The 18,871-nt window shown below is 36.3% G+C and overlaps 1 protein-coding gene across 5 annotated transcripts in view; it reads left to right on the forward strand.

Moving 5' to 3' along the window:
• DNAI7 (dynein axonemal intermediate chain 7) overlaps positions 1 to 18,871 on the forward strand; it is a 71,788-nt gene that overhangs the window by 24,110 nt on the left and 28,807 nt on the right. For 4 of the 5 annotated variants that reach the window (XM_057702200.1, XM_057702202.1, XM_057702201.1 and 1 more), the window contains 3 exons: positions 2,614 to 2,760; positions 5,308 to 5,411; positions 7,491 to 7,800. In XM_057702200.1, the coding sequence (XP_057558183.1) occupies positions 2,614 to 2,760; positions 5,308 to 5,411; positions 7,491 to 7,800 (561 nt within the window). The remainder of the gene's footprint in view (positions 1 to 2,613; positions 2,761 to 5,307; positions 5,412 to 7,490; positions 7,801 to 18,871) is intronic. The other variant, XM_057702204.1, reaches the window with a different exon arrangement.

An 18,871-nucleotide genomic window follows, 5' to 3' on the forward strand; every position in this document is an offset into this window, starting at 1 on the left:
AGTCCTCTAAGGCATCATCCATCCTCGAATTGAACTCCCTTTGTTATACAACTTCCCACTGGCTATCTATTTTACAGTTGGTAGTATATATATATGTCTGTGCTACTCTCTCACTTCGTCTCAGCTTCCCCTTCACCCCCCGCCCCCCCCAAACCTCGAGTTCTCCAGTCCATTCTCTGCATCTGCGTCCTTGTTCTTATCCTGTCACTGAGTTCATCAGTACCATTTTTAGATTCCGTATATGTGAGTTAGCATACAATATTTGTCTTTCTCTTTCTGACTTACTTCACTCTGTATGACAGACTGTAGTTCTATCCACCTCATTACATATAGCTCCATCTCATCCCTTTTTATAGCTGAGTAATATTCCATTGTATATATATGCCACATCTTTATCCATTCATTTGTTGATGGGCATTTAGGTTGCTTCCATGTCCTGGGATATCTCTCTTGATTTAGAAATTTTCTGTATATTATCTACATCCCTGTTCAAAATTTAATTCTGCTACTTAGTAGCTGTTCCTTGATCATGTTGTGCTGTAATTTCTCCCAACACCTTAAATCTCTCTCCTCTTTCTTCTTGCTTGAGTGATTTCTGAAAAGTTGGATATAATTCTTAACTTTGTTCCTCTAAAGGTAAGGTGTCTTCTTCCCTTTGACTACTGTCCGAAATTTTTCTTTATCTTTGATTTTCTATATTTTAAAAACGGTATGAACGAATAGGGGTGTTTTCTTTGTTTGTTTGTTTTAGCATGTACCTTGCTTGGTGTTCTCTGAGCTTCCTGGATCTGTGGTTCAGTTTCTGACATTAGTTTGGGGAAAATTCTCATTCATTATTATTTCAAATATTTATACTGTTCCTTTCTCTCTCTCTTTTCCTTCTGGTATTTCCATTATATGTGTGCTACATTTTTTGTAGTCATCCCAAGGTCCTTGGATATTCCGTTATGTTTTTTCTCAGTCTTTGTTCTCTTTGCATTTTGGTTTTTGGAGGTTTCTACTGATAAATCCTCTCGCTCAGAGGTTCCTTCCTCAGCTGTGTCCAGCTGAGGAATAAGTCCATCAAAGGCATTCTGCATTTCTGTTGCAGCGTTTATGATCTCTAGCATTTCTTTTTGGTTCTTCCTTAGGATTCCATCCCTCTGCTTTGCATCTCCCACCTAGTCTTGCATGCTGTCTGCTTTATCCATTAGAGCCCTTAGTGTATTAATCACAGGTGTTTTAAATCCCTGGTCTGATCATTATGATATCCTGCCATGTCTGGTTCTGATGTTTGATCTGTCTCTTCAGATTGTGGCTTTTGCCTTTTGGTATGCCTTGTAATTTTTTCTTGATAGCCAGACATGATGTACTGGGTAAAAAGAACTGCTGTAAATAAGCCTTTAGTAATGTGGTGGTGAGGCAGGTTGGGGAGGGGAGGAGTTCTGTAGTCCTGTGATTAGGTCTCAGTCTTTAAGTAAGCCTATCCTCTGGACAGTAAATGTCCCAACTGTTTTTTATTTTTCTTATCCCCTCTTAGGTGAGAGGGAATGGTTAGAGCCAGCTGGAATTGGGTATTTCCTTTCCTCCAGGTGAGTTAGGCTCTGATAAAGTTCCAGCAGGTTAGGCTCTAGTTGATTAATTTCCCCTGAGATCAAGCCTTGTTAAGAAGAACAGAGTGCTCTGGCGTGTTTCAAAATGCTTCCTTTCCGCCCCCCTCCTTCCAGAAGCACGAGGGAATTTCTTTCCCCCCACATTTATCGTGGGAACCTGGTTGAGCTCCTGCAGGTAAGCCTCATGATACTGTGGGCTCTCGCTCTCCCATGACGGTGTCCTCCTGGAGCTTTTAACTCTCAGAGTTGTCCGCCCTGAGCCCCCAGCAATTCATCAATTACAGTTCGGGTTTTCCTAGCTTGCACTGGTTCCTGCAGTGGTTTCTGCCCCTGACACTCTGCTCTGGTAAACCAACGCCCTGTATTCACCTGTAGGTCTCTCCGATCTTGGGGACAAGGATTTGCTCTGTGTCCTCCCCTCTTTTATGGATCAAAGAAAAGTTGTCGGTTTTTCAGTCTGTGCAGCTTTTCACTTGTTAGGATGGAGTGGCATCTTCCAAGCTCCTTACTGGTGGAACCAGGTTGCCTCAGTTTCCTCATCTGTAAAAATAGGCAGAATAAACAGTGTCTACCTCATAGAGTTATGATGAGGATTAAACTGTATCAAGCATTTAGAACAGTTCCTGGCACATAGTAAGCGTTCAGTAAATGTTAGTGATTCTCCTTCTCCTCCTCTTCCTCTTCCTCCTCACTCTCCTCCTTGTCATCACATTGTTATTATTTCCATTATTCCACAGTCTTAGATAATAACACGCTGTGCCTCCTCTGTCAGCTTGCTAATAACAGCTCTCTTACACATAGTTGAGAATTCTTACAGTGGAGTTTGGGGAGGAAATATTTTATTTTTCTATGATCTTAAATAATAGAATAAATACAGGAATACTTTTATATGTTTTACTGATGATGTGTTCCTCAACTCAAAAGTGATAAAACATCCCCCATTTTGCTTCTTCTTTGGTTGTCGGAAGACTACTTTTACAGTGAATTTTTACTTAATTTTAATTTATGCTTTGACTTATAGTTAATTGAGAAATTGAAGTTAATTTTATTGGAAACTCCACCATACGATTTGCAAGAGAAAAATATAATACAGTACCAAGGATCAATTCTGGAACTGCAGGAGCTCCTTCATCTTAAGTTTAGCATAGCCACAGAAATCCTTCTCAGAGTAAGTGTGATGTTTTGCTGTATATGTTATTATTAACTTTCATAAGAGTTAAGATTTTTTGTTATATAATTTTAAAAAATCCAGCATCCTTAATTTTTTTGAAGATTAAAAGGTTATGGAAAATTCAGTAGAATGATTGAAGACACGGTGTATTTATCCAGATTTAACAACAGTGAATATTTTGGGAGGAGGGGGGTGAAGTAGAAAAGGATAACTTTGTTGCTTTGCCAGGCAAAGGGTGACACAACAGGCTTCTGCCTTGAAAAACTATGTGTCTCTGAATATTTTATTTTTAAAGAAATAGAACATTATCAATATAACTGGTCTAGATTTTTTTTTCTTATACTTGCTAAAGTTTACTAGGACCATTATGAAAATAAATTCATAAAACCTTTTGTGTTAGATATTCACTCTAGATAAATCAGTTGACACAAGACTGTAATTATTGGTAGTCACTCTATTTTTCCCAAATATCTTAGCACTAATGATAATATTCAAATAGTCGTAGAGCCATTATTATACCTAAGAAAGTTAATAATAACTCCATAATGTATTCTGATATCCGGTCCATATTTAAATTTTCCCTCATATTCCCTGAATATCTTCTATAGCTGTTTTTGTTTTGTTTTTTAAATCAGAAAACAATGTAAGGTCACACCTTGCTTTTGGCTATTTTGTCTCTTGGTTTCTTCTGGTCTAGTAGAACAGTCACTTTTATAGACTTGGTAGAATATGTTGTAATTACAAAAAGAACTGGAAAGAAGGCTTATTGTTATTGTTAAGTTTATTCTTAGCAGTAATATTCATGTTATATAATTTTGCAACTATTTTAATTATAGTATAAGGAAAAGCCAGTAGGGAAATGTATTATAATGATTAGTAATCAAGATTTTTATTTTAAGAGAAAAAAGATATATAGAAAAAAGGAAGATTAGAAAAAAATACTGTAATGTTAAATTTGTAATGGAAATATCGGTATGAACCAGATTTCTTTTTATTCCATAAAAAGGAATCAGGTCTAATTGGGGTAAATGGCTGATTCAAGTTTGGGCAGGGCACGTGAAAGATGAGGTTGTTATTGCAAGATGGGTTTAAGTAATCTTGTGCTAGAAAGCAAGTAAATACTCAAAGACTAATGGAGTCATAGCCAAACGGACAGGACTACCTTAAAGAAGCTCCCACTGGTCAAATTGGGGATAATATGAATATCAGAAATAATGATGATTATAACTGATTATAGAACATTGAATAAAATAAAAATTCATGAGGCTATAGTGACATTCCAAAAAGGAAGGGGGAAAAGTGGAGTGGGGGAGTAGAAGGCACAGTTCTTTACAGAAGAATACCATCAGGTGAATGGTCAGGAAGATACTCACCATTTTTCAATCCCCAATGTGATAGCTGATAAGGCTCATCAATGGCTACCTCAATAGTTAGGTGAAAAGCTTAGGAACACATTATCCTCATAGCGCCAAAGTATTAGACCACAGATTCCTTCCTGATTAGGATAAACGTACTTTGCAGTGGGGAGATATGGGTAGTTACTACCTTAACTAAGTGATCAAGTCCACACTGTTAACAGCAGGACGTCACGTGCCTCCTGATAGGACGCAATGGGAAGAGCACAACATTATCTATGGTGCCTTCTTGCCGAAGATCATTCATCTCATCTGATTAAACCTGCCTAGACCTAACTTCCAGTGTACAAAAGATAAAGTGGATGGAGGAGCAAGTTAAACCCACAGGGAAACAGCCAGATAAATCCAAGCGCTTGTGACTTGTGGGATCTTAGTTCCCCCACCAGGGACCAAACCCATGCCCCCTGCAAAGGAATCACAGAGTCCTAACCATTGGACCACCAGGGAATTCCCAGAACAATCATTTTTCTAAAAAAATAGCAATAAATTCAATTCCCAGTACTTTTAAATTTTTACATTATAGGAACCAAATACATATTGACTTATTTAAGCCCTTTTAAAGAGCTAATGTCTTAAGCAATAGGCATCAAGCTATGTTAGTCTTTATTAAAGAATTCTTAAGAATAACTTTGAATCGTATGTTTAATGTGGATTATCAATTATTGGACTAGTGAAACACATGACTTATCTGGATGTTTTGTTTTCTAAACTTGGTAAGTTCAGAAATACGCTAACTTTTGCAGTAGCATAACTACATTTTAATAAGGTAAGGATAAAGAAGCATATATAGAGTTAAAATAAAAAGTCGTGATAATGTTAAAATTGAAAAGGGGTAACTAAGGGTAATCTACAAGTGCTACCTGGGAATATAGGAGCAATTTCAATCCCAGACACCTTAAGAGAAACTGAGTAGAAAATGGGGAGCTCATTTAATTGAGTAAATATGTTTGTATCGTTTAGAGAAGTTTTTAAAAACAATTCTTTGTTATTTTGATTGAACCTTATTTTTACCCAAATTACTTTTTTAAGCACTGAAGGGAACCTAACACCTAAGTGATGAAATAACTTATCTAAATTACATAATTTATGAGGCCTCTAATCTTTATAACGTTTTCCTTTTCTCTTACAGCAAGCTAGTACTTTAGCAGATCTGGACAGTGGAAACATGGAAATAATCATTCGAGATGAAAATGTTACTCTATATGTATGGGCAAACCTAAAGAAGAATCCAAGGTATTCCCATGGGTGATACTGTAGGTCACATGACCAGGCAGATGCCTGTTGCATTACAGCATGGCATACTTATAAAAACCCATGTTAGGGACTTCCTGGTAGCACAGTGGTTAAGAATCTGCCTGCCAATGCAAGGGACACGGGTTTGATCCCTGGTCCGGGAAGATCCCACATGCCTTGGAGCAACAAAGCCCATGTGCCACAATTATTGAGCCCATGTGCCGCAACTACTGAAGCCCTAGTGCCTGGAGCCCATGCTCTGTAACAAGAGAAGCCTCCACAATGAGGAGCCCACACACCACAACAAAGAGTAGCCACCGCACACCGCAACTAGAGAAAGCCCATGCGCACCAATGAAGACCCAACCCAGCCAATAAATAAAATAATTCATTAATGAAAAAAAACAAAAAAACCAAACCCATGTGAGAAAGTCAGCCAACTGGGGTCTGACTCAGAGACGTGCCGTTAGTCTTAGGCGAGTTCCTTAGCCTTGTTATGCCTCAGTATATCAACAGTAAAATGGTGATGATAGCACTAAACTTAGTCAGGTTGGGCTGAGGATTAAATGTAAACACACGTACAGGTCATACATAGGTGGCATCTAGTACAAATATATCGGGGTCTTCCTCCGCTTTTCACCGACTTAACCTCCTTCCCCACCAGAAAGTAGCAGCAGTAGGTGCTTCTTACGTGGCAATCTGAAACGTTTAAAAAATTTATCTTTTGTGAACTGTTAAAAAAAAATTGTCAAAAAACAATACTTTCCATATTTGTTATTTTTTAGATATTTAAGTGACTTTTCCCCAATGCTTTTCCCCAAGTAATATTCTGAGGAATGATAGAGATGATAATAAGTTCACGATCATTCGGTTGCCGCTTCATCTCAAGCATTTCAGCATAATTGAGTTACTATAGCAGCGAGGATTAGGGGAAAACAAGCAGGATAAAAGTTAGGAGACCTAGGTTCTGGTCCCAGCTCTGAAAAGACGAGTCCTATGACAGCAGAAAGTATGGGAGTTTATTTTTGATATTTAGTAAAAGTAAGGAACAAAATATTTTCCAAGTTCCATTTGCTGCAGAATACTCTGTGGTTTAAATCAGAGTCAATCTATTAACATAACGTGTTTCATTGTAAATATGTTACCTCCAGAAAAGCGAAGGAAATTAATCTGTATAATTTTAAAAGAATAAACGTAAAATGAATAGCCCTATATTAACTACCTAGGTTTAAGAAGAGAACTAGATGGTATCTTTTACTAAGATAAGGAATAATGGAGGCAGAACAAGTTTTGTTTTACAAGGGTGAGTCAAAAATGATCTGTACTCTGGCTGCAGAATTTATAGAAGTTTTAATATAACTGGAGTGTGGATAATTTTTGACTTGTCCTCGTTCTCGGATGGTGATGGTGAGGGGGCGGGGGTGGTTGGGAGGATGAGCTCAGTGTTGGACTTGTTGAGTCTGAAGTACTTGTGATACATCAAAGTGCAACTGTCTGAAGGCATTGAGAGAAATCTGAGTTAGAGACATATTTTGGGGAGTCATTAGCATACAGATCAATAGTTCTTAACTTTTGGGGACTCGCCTCTTATGAACTTTATCACATATGCTCAACAACATATATAAGGGCATTTTTGCATCTTTTAAACTTCATGCAGAGATGCTTCTTCCCCTAGGAAATGTAGAACTCATGTTAAACACTCCTGATAATATAAGTAACAGTAATTGAAGTCGTAGAAATAATATCCAGGGAGAGTATGTAGAGGGAGAAAAAAGGAAGGCTCAGGATGGAGAGGTGAGTAATATCAACATTTAAGGGATGCTTAGGAAGGAGACCATACAAAAGAAACAGAGAAGGAGCTGCCAGAGATGGAAGAGAGAAGAGTATAGAATCATGGACCCCAAGGGAGAGTTTTGAGAAGGTAACATCAGCAACTGGGTCCAAATGCTGCAAAGAAAACAATTATGGGTCAGGACTCAAAACTGTGATGAAATTAAAGTGGAGAGAAATACTACTTAGGTATAAGTTTACAACAGACCTAGAATTTCCTAGAGCCTCATCCTTTTTGTTAAATCAACAGGTACAGAAGTATCAGATTCTCTGACACACAAATTGGATTTGAAATTCCAAGGATTTTAGCAACATCTGACATTGCTCTACGACTCCTACATACCCACTATGATCATGTCACACCCCTGCGCCCTGTTCCAACAGCATCACAAGAAGACACTTCCACGGTAACTTACTTTATCAAAGATGAACTTAAGAGTGTAGAAGCAGCAGTCAGCAAAGATCTCCAAGAAGAGTATAAACAACAAGAAAATGAGTCTAACTCAGTCCATGAGGAAGAAAAAAAAGTTGAGGAACAAGGTGATATTGAAGGACAAACGGTAGGACAATTTATGTGTACATTTTTTCTTCACGTAACAGGTGTTATTAGATTCCTTTGATGAATTCTCAAGATTTTTTCCTAAACAACTAGGAACTGAAAGCCACTTTCTTACCAATGGCTCAGTTTTGAATTTTTTTTTTTCCTTGTCTTCTATTCATAGTCACTATTCATAGCTGAAACTATTGCTTCCACATCCTAAAGTTGAGCACGAGAATTGCTCCTGAAAAGCTTTGAAGCAATTTAATTTTTGCACATTTATTATATTCCAAACTCCCTCAAGAGAGTTTGCAGTAGATACTTTCACAAACTGAAGAATTATCTTACATTACTCTTACTTCCGCAGCTTTTGGTTTTGTAAGAAAAAAATTTATGAAGTAAAAACTGATTTTTTTAAACTGTTGTACACCCCTTAAAACTTGACATCTTTAGATATAATAATATATTATTTGAGCAATTTAATAATCATATTCTGTTAGTTGGTTTCTGTTGTTTTTTTCTTTCTATTTCCAGGATTTTCAAGCTACTTACTTATTATGGTAGAATAAATTGTCTCTTTAGAATTTAGTAATACTTTCTCAGAACTGAGCAGCCTTTTGTTTGGCCATGGACAATTTGCATTTTAGGAAGGACCAGGTTTTCTTACAAGTACTTAAGATATAAAGTGTATTGGTTTATTGGTTTGTTTTCTTTAAACACAGGTAAGGGTTAAGAATTAAATTGAATACAATTTGAAATCAGAATAAAGATTATTAGATATTCTCAAAACATATTTAATTGAAAAATTCCATTTGATTACACCAGAATCAAAAATTATAATGATTCTACCACAATATAAAAAATTGATGACATGATGGTCAGTACAAAGAGTTGTATTTAGAGTATAATTACAATGATGAAAAAAATTAAAAAGGCATAAGGGGAGGAGAACCCAGAAACCTGTATATAGCTGATATTTCACAAAAGTAGGAAATAAGTGGTTAGTTCTTCTTTTAAAACCTGTCACTTTTTAAAAAAAATAAATTTATTTATTGGCTGTGTTGGGTCTTCATTGCTGCACTCAGGCTTTCTCTAGCTGCGGTGAGCGGGGGCTACTCTTTGTTGTGGTGCGCGGGCTCCTCACTGCTGTGGCTTCTCTTGTTGTGGAGCACAGGCTCTAGGTGCGTGGGCTTCAGTAGTTGCAGCACATGGGTTCAGTAGTTGTGGCACACGGGTTTAGTTGTTCCACGGCATGTGGGATCTTCCTGGACCATGGATCGAACCCGTGTCCCCTGCATTGGCAGGCAGATTCTTAACCACTGCACCACCAGGGAAGCCCTAAAATCTGTTACTTTTAAAGAAATGTTTTTTTGAGCAATCTGGTAGCTTTCAAAATAAAATTTATTTTCCCTCTCAGGTAGTGTGGTAGCTTTACTAGAGTTCAACAGTATTTCCAGTTTTCTTCCCTTTCCTGCACCTGTGGGAGGATTACACTCCTAGCCCCATTGAAATTAGGAGTAACCATGTGACTTGCTTTAGCTAATAAGATATGAGTGGAAGTGACATACTGATTTCTAAGGGGGGGGGAAATTAAAGAATAAGTAAATGGACCCTGTATGTCGCATTATTTAAAAAACAAAATGAAAACTTGTAAACTTAAAATTTGGCAGGATTTGTGATTGAAAATTCATGAAAACAAAGAATAAATAAACAGGTATCAAAATTGTTATATGAAAAGAGTATCTAAAAATGTATGGTCTTGATCTGAGAAAAATAATGGATAACTTCTGCTCCTCAACGTCCTTTATCATATTTTATTAAAAACTCATCATTTTATGAAAAATGCATCAACAGTTTACCTAAGAATTTCACATTATTAATTGAAAAATTGTGAAATAAGAATTAGGACACATGTAATTTGAAATATTACTTGAATTTAGATGGCTAAAACAATTCTTCCTTATGCACGTATGTCGGTTAAAGCAGCCCCATGCAGTGATGACTTATTATAGTTCTGTATCTAAAACTACTTAAAAATAGTTTTATATTTAAATTATCAGCATATGAATTCACTGTAATACCAAACAGTGCAGTTATATGTTTTTCTCAAGGTCTGTCATCTATTAGGGTAAGAAATCATTTCCTTTACTCTCAGCCAGTGAGCTCAAAGTTACCAAATTAAGCTTTCCTCATGCTTAACTACATCTGTGGTTTTTGCTATTATTCTTTAATGTTTTATCGAACCATTTCAATTTATCATGATGACTCAAGGTGTACCAATGCTAATGCTGAGAATGCCACAGAAGTACATGAAGGAAAACATTCTACTTGATGGTAATGCATCTTTCATGGAATGTTGGAGCTTTTCTCAAATAAGTGATCCAGGAAACCCAGAGTAAAGATCAGACCATTAGTAACATGGCAGAAATAGTTTTACCCTGCGAAACTTCTCCACAGCCTGGGAAGCTTGACCAAGAGTTGTGTGAATGGGATATGGAGGCACCTGGCCAGCAGAACTTTATGTTGTCAGGGGACTGAAAAAGAGCTAGTTGCCTAGAAGATGAGACTATTGTTAATTTCATTAGCACCCCTATTTCCAGGAAGCAGTCCTCTCATCACACCAGACAGGCGAGTGTGTAGATGCTTATGCTCATGTGTGTGTGCTCTGTCATCCTTCCAAAAGCCCCACCGCATTCTGAAAAGTTAATATGAGTAATGCTGAGGTAGGGATGATTTCCACGGAAGCAGAAGAATCTCATTAGTGCTTTAGTGTACCGAGGCAGGTGGGAAAAGCCATCTCCTGTGCTGAAGGACGATTGTTGGGAGGGGATGTGGCAGTAACCTGCACAGAGTGAAGAATCCCCCAACTCAGATCCACTTGCCCTGCTAAGCTGGGTAGGAAAGGAAAAAGAGCAGATGGAAACAATTGTCAGCTGGGCCTACACTTGCCAGTAATTCTGAACAGAGCACATTTGTGGAGCACATTTTGTAAACGTGAGTAGCCTGCAGGGGACAAAAATCACTGGATTTGTAAAGAGAGTCAGGAGCTCACAAGAAGGGGATAAAGGTATTTGATGGAATTTATGGGGGTGGGGGGAAGTAAACTAAATGGTGGAAAGAAGTAGGAGATCCAATATCTATGTAAAAGAAGTTTCAGAACTCGAGGAGGGAAAGGGTGAGTTTAATATAATAATTGGCAGTGGGACAGCTAGATAAGGTATGAAATAAAATAAATCTCCATTCATACTTCCTCTACAGACTGAAAAAAAAAACAGATCAAAGGTTTAAATAAAAAAACAAACTAATCAGACCTCATAAAATAAAAGTATTTGAAGAGAAAATAGGGAAGTTATTTTGTCATATTAACCAAGAAGGTCCTTCTTACTTATTAGTGCATCAAAACCAAAACCATGCAAGAAAAGGAGATTATGGATTCAAACATTTGTATAACCAAATAAACCTCACTATAAACAAAGTTGAAAGACAAAGGACTGGGAAAAATATTTAAACATATAAAACAAATGGTTAGTATCCTAATATAAAGAACTCGTGCAAATTGGTAAGAAGACAGTTTCCTAATATAAAGTTTGGCAAAGGACTTGAGTAGACAGATTGGAAGAGAAATGTAACTAGTCAATAAAAATATGAAGAGATAACTAAAGTAATCAAATTTGAATGGACATATCACTTCTTATCAGATTGAGCGTGAGAGGTTGCAGGCATTTTCACATACAGTTGTTAAAAGTGAAAATTTGTACAATCTTAAGGGAACTCTGGCACTATGTAAATGTACTTATTAGTGATTTTAATTTTAGTGATTTATTATTATGAAATAATGGACAAAGAAATAAAAATGAATGCTACAATCTTAAAGTTTTTTATATTATCAAATATAGTCCACAGATTAATTATAAAATATTCAGTCAAGTAGTAGCCATTCAAAATGATGATATAGATTTTATATACTTTTTAAATTAAAAAAATTTTATTGAGATATACTTGACATATGGCATTATGTTAGTTTCACGTATACAATACAATGATTTGATATTTCTGTATACTGTGAATAATCTCCATAAGTCTAATTAACATTCATTACCACACATAACTATAATTCTTTTTCTGTGATGAGAACTTTTAAGATCTCTTTTACCATCTTTCAAATATAAAATACAGTATTCTTAACTATAGTCACCATGTACATCTCAACCCAAGAATTTATTTATTTATAACTGGAGGTTTGTACCTTTGGCCACCTTCACTCCTTTTGTCCACCTCCATCCCTGACCTCTGGCAACCACCAATCTGTTCTCTGTATCTGAGTTCTTCTTCTTCTTCTTCTTCTTCTTCTTCTTCTTCTTCTTCTTTTTTATATTCCACACAAGTAGTGAGGTCATATGGTATTTGTCTTTCTCTGTCTGACTTATTCCACTTAGCATAATACCCTCAGGGTCCACCATGTTGTCTCAAATGGCGAAATTTCCTTATTTTTTATGGCTGTATATTATTCCATTGTCTCTTTATATCACATTTGCTTTATCCATTCAACCACTGATGAGCTCTTACATTGCTTCCATGTCTTGGCTATTGTGAATAGTGCTACAATGAACATGGAGGTGCATATATCTTTTCCAGTTAGTGTTTTTGTTTCCTTTAGAATTGCTGGGGCATATGGTAGTTTCATTTTTAATTTTTTTGAGGAAACTCCATACTGTTTTCCATAGTGGCTGCACCAGTTTACGTTCCCACCAGCAGTACACAAGGGTTGCCTTTTTTCCACATTCTTACCAGCACTTATTTCTTGTCTTTTTGATAATAGCTATTTTAACAGGTGATTTTTCATCGTGGTTTTGATTTGCATTTCCCTGATGACTACTGATGTTGATCACCTTTTCATATGCCTTTTGGCTACCTGTATGTCTTCTTTTGAAAAATGTCTGTTCACATCCTCTGCCCATCTTTTATTTGGAATGTTGGATTTTTTTGCTATTAAGTTATATGAGTTCTATATGTAATTTGAATATTAACCCCTTATCAGATATTTGATTTGCAAATATTTTTTCACGTTTGGTAGGTTGCCTTTTCATTTTGTCAGTTGCTTCTTCCGCTGTGCAGAAGCTTTCTAGTTTGATGTTGTCCCACTTGTTTATTTTTGCTTTTGCTTTCTTTACTTTTGGTGTCAAATCCAAAAAATCATTGCCAAGACTGATGTTTTCTTTTAGGAGTTTTGTGATTTCAGATCTATGTTCAAGTATTTAGTCCATTTTGAGTTAATTTTTGTTTATAGTGTAAGATAGTGGTCTCTTACCACATTCATTTACACCCACCACACAACTTTCAATAGATTTGGGAATAGTGATCCCTTTATGAGCAGGAACTGTAATCATGCTTCCACCATAAAAGAAAAGGATCTCTAGCCCACTTTCTACCACAAGGAACACCAATCTCTCTTATCCCTATGCTAGTAATTATTGAAACTCTCAGCTTATTTGCCCAACCAATGACCCTAGCTGTATGACTAATGATGAATATCACAGCTGGCCACTTATTAATTTATTTTATTGGAGGGGCAGTCCTGGCCCTAATAAGCATTATCTCTACCACAGCCTTCATTGCATATGTTATTCTTATTCTACTCACTATCCTTGAATTTACAGAAGCCTTTATTCAAGCACCCTGCTTGTAAGCCTATCCTTACACAATGACACGTGGTGACCCACCAAACCCATGCATTCCACATAGGAAACCCCAGCCGCTGACCTCTTACAGGAGCCCTCTCAGCCCCTCTCAGAGCATCTGGTCTAGTCATATGATTCCATTTAAACTCAGCATTTTTATTATCCTTGGATTATTAACCAGCATCTTAACACTATATCAATGATGACATCACCCAAAAAAGCTTTGTTGCTTGTATTCCTCACATTCTAATTTCCCCAACTAAACACACAGGAAAATCAAGTCCTTACCAATGTGGATTTGATACTATAGGATCAGCATGCCTATATTTTTCCATAAAATTTTTCATAGTGGCCATTATGTTTCTCTTCTTTGACCTAGAAATTACCCTCCTTCTGCCCCTACCTTGAGCATCCCAAACAATCTAATAACAATACTCATTATAGCACTAATTCTAATTTCACTGCTAGCAATAAGTTTAGCCTACAAGTGGACTCAAAAGGCATTCCAGTGGACCAGATATGGTAATTAAAGTTAAAACACATGATCTTGACTCATTAAATTATGATTAAATTCACAATTATTAAGTTCCTTTAGTCTATATAACTATGACTCTAGCGTTTATAGTTTCCTTTAGGGAGTATTAATATACCAATCCCACTCAACATCCTCCCTACCATTTCTAGAAGGAATAATATCATTATTCATTATGGCAACCCTAATAATCCTACACATCCTTTTCTCTCTAGCTAGCATGATACCCATCATCTTACCAGTCTTCACAGCCTGCGAGGCTGCACTAGAATTACCTGCTAGTATTAATATCGAACACCTATGACACTGATTACATACAAAATCTCAACTTTCTCCAATTTTAAAAATTATTGTATTATCCCACCTATTGGTACCACTAACGTGATTCTAAAAGATATAACTTGAATTAATACCACCACATGCAATTTACTAGTTTTATTAGTTTATTCCTTCTTAACCAATTTAATGACAAGAGCCTTAAGTTGTCATTCATCTTCTCTAACTCTCTATCAGCACCTGTACTAACTCCAAAAACGTGACCTATCGCTGACACTCATAGCCAGCCAATTCCACCCATCTAAAGAGTCAGCAGCTCAAATCACTGCCCTTATATATCACTATATTATTTATGCTACCGATATTCCTAATTATAACTTTCACTGCCACGGAATTGATTTGATTCTTTTCTTATTCGAAACAAAACGAGTCCCAACATTAACTACTATTTCTCTCTGAGGAAACCAAACAGAACTACTCAATGCAGGAATTTACTTTTTATTTTACACACTAGTAGGATCTCTTCCACTTCTGGTTGCTCTAGTGTCTATCCAAAATATTACAGGTTCACTAAACCTTTTAATAATCCAGTACCAAGCCCAGATAGTATCTAACTCATGGTCCAATATTTTCATCTGATTAGCATGCATAATAGCTTTTACAGTAAAATGCCCCTCTACAGATTACACCTCTGACTGCCAAAAGGGCGTGTGGAATTCCCACTGCCAGATCTGTAGTTCTTGCAGCTGTACTACTCAGACTTGGTGGCTGTGATATACTACGAATCACAATTATCCTAAACCCCTTAAACTACGTAGTGGATCCTTCCTTTATCTTATCCTTATGAGGAATAATTATAACCAGCTTAATCTGTTTGTGCCAAACAGACTTAAAATCACTCATCAAATACTCCTCCCTTAGCCACGTGGCACTTGTCACTGTAGCTATCCTCATCCAAACACCTTGAGGTTTTGAAGGGGCTGCCTCCCTAATAATTGCCCATGGCCTCACACCATTTATACTATTTTGATATTTAACATCTTTTTCCTGTGCTTGTGGACCATTTGTATGTCTCATCTGGAGAAGGAAGTATTCAAGTCCTTCGTGCATTTAAAAAATGGGCTTCTTTGTAATTTTGTAGATGAGTTGTAAAAGTTCTTAATATATTCTGAATAGCAGACTCCTATCAGATGTATAACAAAGTGCAAATATTTTCTTCCATTCTGTGGACTGTCTTTCCACTTTCTGCATAGTGTCTTTTGATGCACAGAAGTTTTTAATTTTGAGGAAATCCAATTTATTTTTTTCTTTCATTGCTCATGCCTTGGTGAATCCATTGCCAAATCCGAGGTCATGAAGATTTATCCCCATGTTTCTTCTAGAGTTTATACAGTCATTCCTTGGTATTCATGGAGGAATGGTTCCAGGACTGCCCTGTAGATACCCAAATTCGCAGGTAGTCAAGTCCCATATAGCACAATATTTGCATATATCCTACACACATATTCCCGTATACTTTAAATCATCTCTAGAGTACTTATAATACCTAATACAATATAAATGCTATGTAAATAGTTGCCAGCAAAGCAAATTCAGGTTTTTCATTTTGGAAACTTCTAAAATTATTTTTTGGAATATTTTTGATCCACAATTGGTTGAATTTGTGGATGCAGAACCCACAGATATGGAGGGCTGACTAAGTCTTTTATCTGTTTTGAGTTAATTTTTATATGTGGTATGAGGTAAGGGTCAAATTTCATCCCTCTGTTCATAGAAAGCCAGTTGCCTAGCACCATCTGTTGAACAAGATCATTCTTTCCCCAATTTAATGTTTTCCGCCCTTGTCAAAAATCAATTGACTATAGATGGATATGTTTATTTCTCCGCTTTCCATTCAATTTCATTGATCTATATGTATATCTCTATGCCAGTATCACAATGTTTTATTTACTATTGCTTTGTACTAAGATATGAAATTGGGAAGAGTGAGCCTCCAGCTTTGATATTCGAGACTGTATTGGCTCTTTGAGGTCCCTTGAAATTTCATATGAATATCAGGATAAGCTTGTATATTTCTACCCAAAAGCCTTTGGGAATTTTCATAGGAATCACATTGAATCTGTAGATAGCATCATGTACTATTGCCATCTTAACAATATTAAATCTTTCTGTCACCATGGGATGTCCACATTATTCAGGTTTTCTTTCATTTCTTTCAGCCATGTTTTATGATTTTCAGTGTACAAGTCTTGCCCCTTGATTAAATCTATTCCAAAGTATTGGATTAGCTAAAAAGTTCAGAAACGTGTTATGGAAAAACACAAATGAACCTTTTGGCCAACCCATATTTGATTGATGTTGACATTATTTAAAATGGAACTGTCCTCTTAAATTCCTTTTGAGAATATCCATTGCTAGTGTATATACAAACAGATTTTAATGTATTGATATTTTGTCCTCTAACTTTGCTGAATTAGTTGACTCGCTCAAATAATATTTTGTTAATTCTTTGGAAAAGTATATATGTAAGATGCTGTCATCTCTGTCTGTGAATAGACACAGTTTTATTTTCTCCTTTCATATGTGGATATATTTTATGTCTTTCCTCATTGCTCTGGGTAGAATTTCCAGTACAATATTGTAACAATGGTGAAAGCCAGCATCATGGCCTTGTTCCTGAGTTCAGAGATAAACCTTCCAGTCCTCAGCATCGAGCATGATTTTTGCTGTGTGTTTTATCTAATGCTTTGTATCATATTGAATGAATGTCCTTTTCCTCATACTTTTGTGTTTATATGATGAATTTGCACTGGAATTTGTTTAAAGCTTTTTCTGCATCAAGTTACATGATCCTGCAATAATTGTCATGTATTACATTACTTGGTTTTAATTTAATAATTTATTACATTGCTTGGTTTAATATAACAACAACCTGGAATTTCTGGTGTAGACACACTTGCTTCTGGTACATAATCTTTTCAATATGCTGTTGGTTTCTTATTGCTATTATTTTGTGAAGGATTCTTACATCTGTATTTAGAAGGAATGTTGATGTGTAGTTTTCTTTTTGATGCCTGTATGATTTGATTAGACTGGAGTTGGTGGTAGTGGTTTAGAGCACTAAGGCTGGGGGTGGTATGGGAGCTGACCTGGGGCTGGATTAAGGTTAGAGTTTATAATTATAGTCTATGGTTTGTAATTTATGGTTATAGTTCATAGTTATGGTTGATGGCTTATGGATATGGTTTCTGGTTATAAGTTATGGTTTATGATTCTGATTTCAGTTTCTGGTTATAATTTATAGATTATGTTTCTAGTTTCAATTTCTGGTTTGGGTTAGGTTTATGGTTTATGGTTATGGTTTATGACTATAGCTATATGGTTACACAATATATGATTTTATGGCTTTTTGGCTAAGGTTCATAGGGTTTATAGTACAGGTAAGGGTATAGGTATGAGCCAGGGATTAGGGTTTGGGGTTTGGGTTTGGGTGGAGGGCTTCAGGTTTAGGGGCTAGGGTTAGGAGTTAGGGTTAGGGTTTTTCTTTGTAAGTCTACTGAAAGCTCTGTCAATTTTGTTTATCTTTGCAAAAAAATAAAAGAAAAAAGTTTTTAGTTTTATTGATCTTTTAATTATCTTTTTAGTCTATTTCATTTATTTCTGCTCTGATCTTTGTTATTTCCTTTATTCTACTAATTTGGGGCTTCATTTATTATTTTCTAGTTTCTAAAGGTATAAAGTTAGGTTGTTTAGGATGAGATGGAGCTATATGTAATGAGGTGGATAGAACTACAGTCTGTCATACAGAGTGAAGTAAGTCAGAAAGAGAAAGACAAATATTGTATGCTAACTCACATATACGGAATCTAAAAATGGTACTGATGAACTCAGTGACAAGAACAAGGACGCAGATACAGAGAGTGGACTGGAGAACTCGAGGTTTGGGGGGGGCGGGGGGTGAAGGGGAAGCTGAGATGAAGCGAGAGAGTAGCACAGACACATATATACTACCAACTGTAAAATAGATAGTCAGTGGGAAGTTGTTGTATAACAAAGGGAGTCCAACTCGAGGATGGAAGATGCCTTAGAGGACTGGGGCGGGGAGGGTGGGGGGGACTCGAGGGTGGGGAGTCAAGGAAGGGAGGGAATATGGGGATATGTGTATAAAAACAGATGATTGAACTTGGTGTACCCCCAAAAAAATAATTAAAAAAAAAAAGTTAGGTTGTTTAGCTGAGATCTTTTTTGTTTATGATGTAGGCATTTATTGCTATGAAATTCTGTCTTACAACTGCTTTTGCCTTATCCCATAAGTTTTGGTATGTTGTATTTCCATTTTCATTTGTCTCGAGATTTTTTTTTTTATTTCGTCTTTGACCTATTGGTTGTTCAGTAGCATGTTGTTTATCCCCACATATTTGTGAATTTCTAGTTTGTTTCTTGTAATTGATTTCTAGTTTTATACCATTGTCATCAGAGAAGATGCTTGATATGATTTCAGTCTTCTTAAATTTATTGACTTGTTCTGTTGCCTAACATATGATCTATCCTGGAGAAAGTTCCACGTGCACTTGAGAAGAACGTGTATTCTCCTGCTTTTGGATGAA

This window comes from Hippopotamus amphibius, chromosome 12 (genome assembly GCF_030028045.1).
Source record: "Hippopotamus amphibius kiboko isolate mHipAmp2 chromosome 12, mHipAmp2.hap2, whole genome shotgun sequence".
NCBI classification, from domain to species: Eukaryota; Metazoa; Chordata; class Mammalia; order Artiodactyla; family Hippopotamidae; genus Hippopotamus; species Hippopotamus amphibius.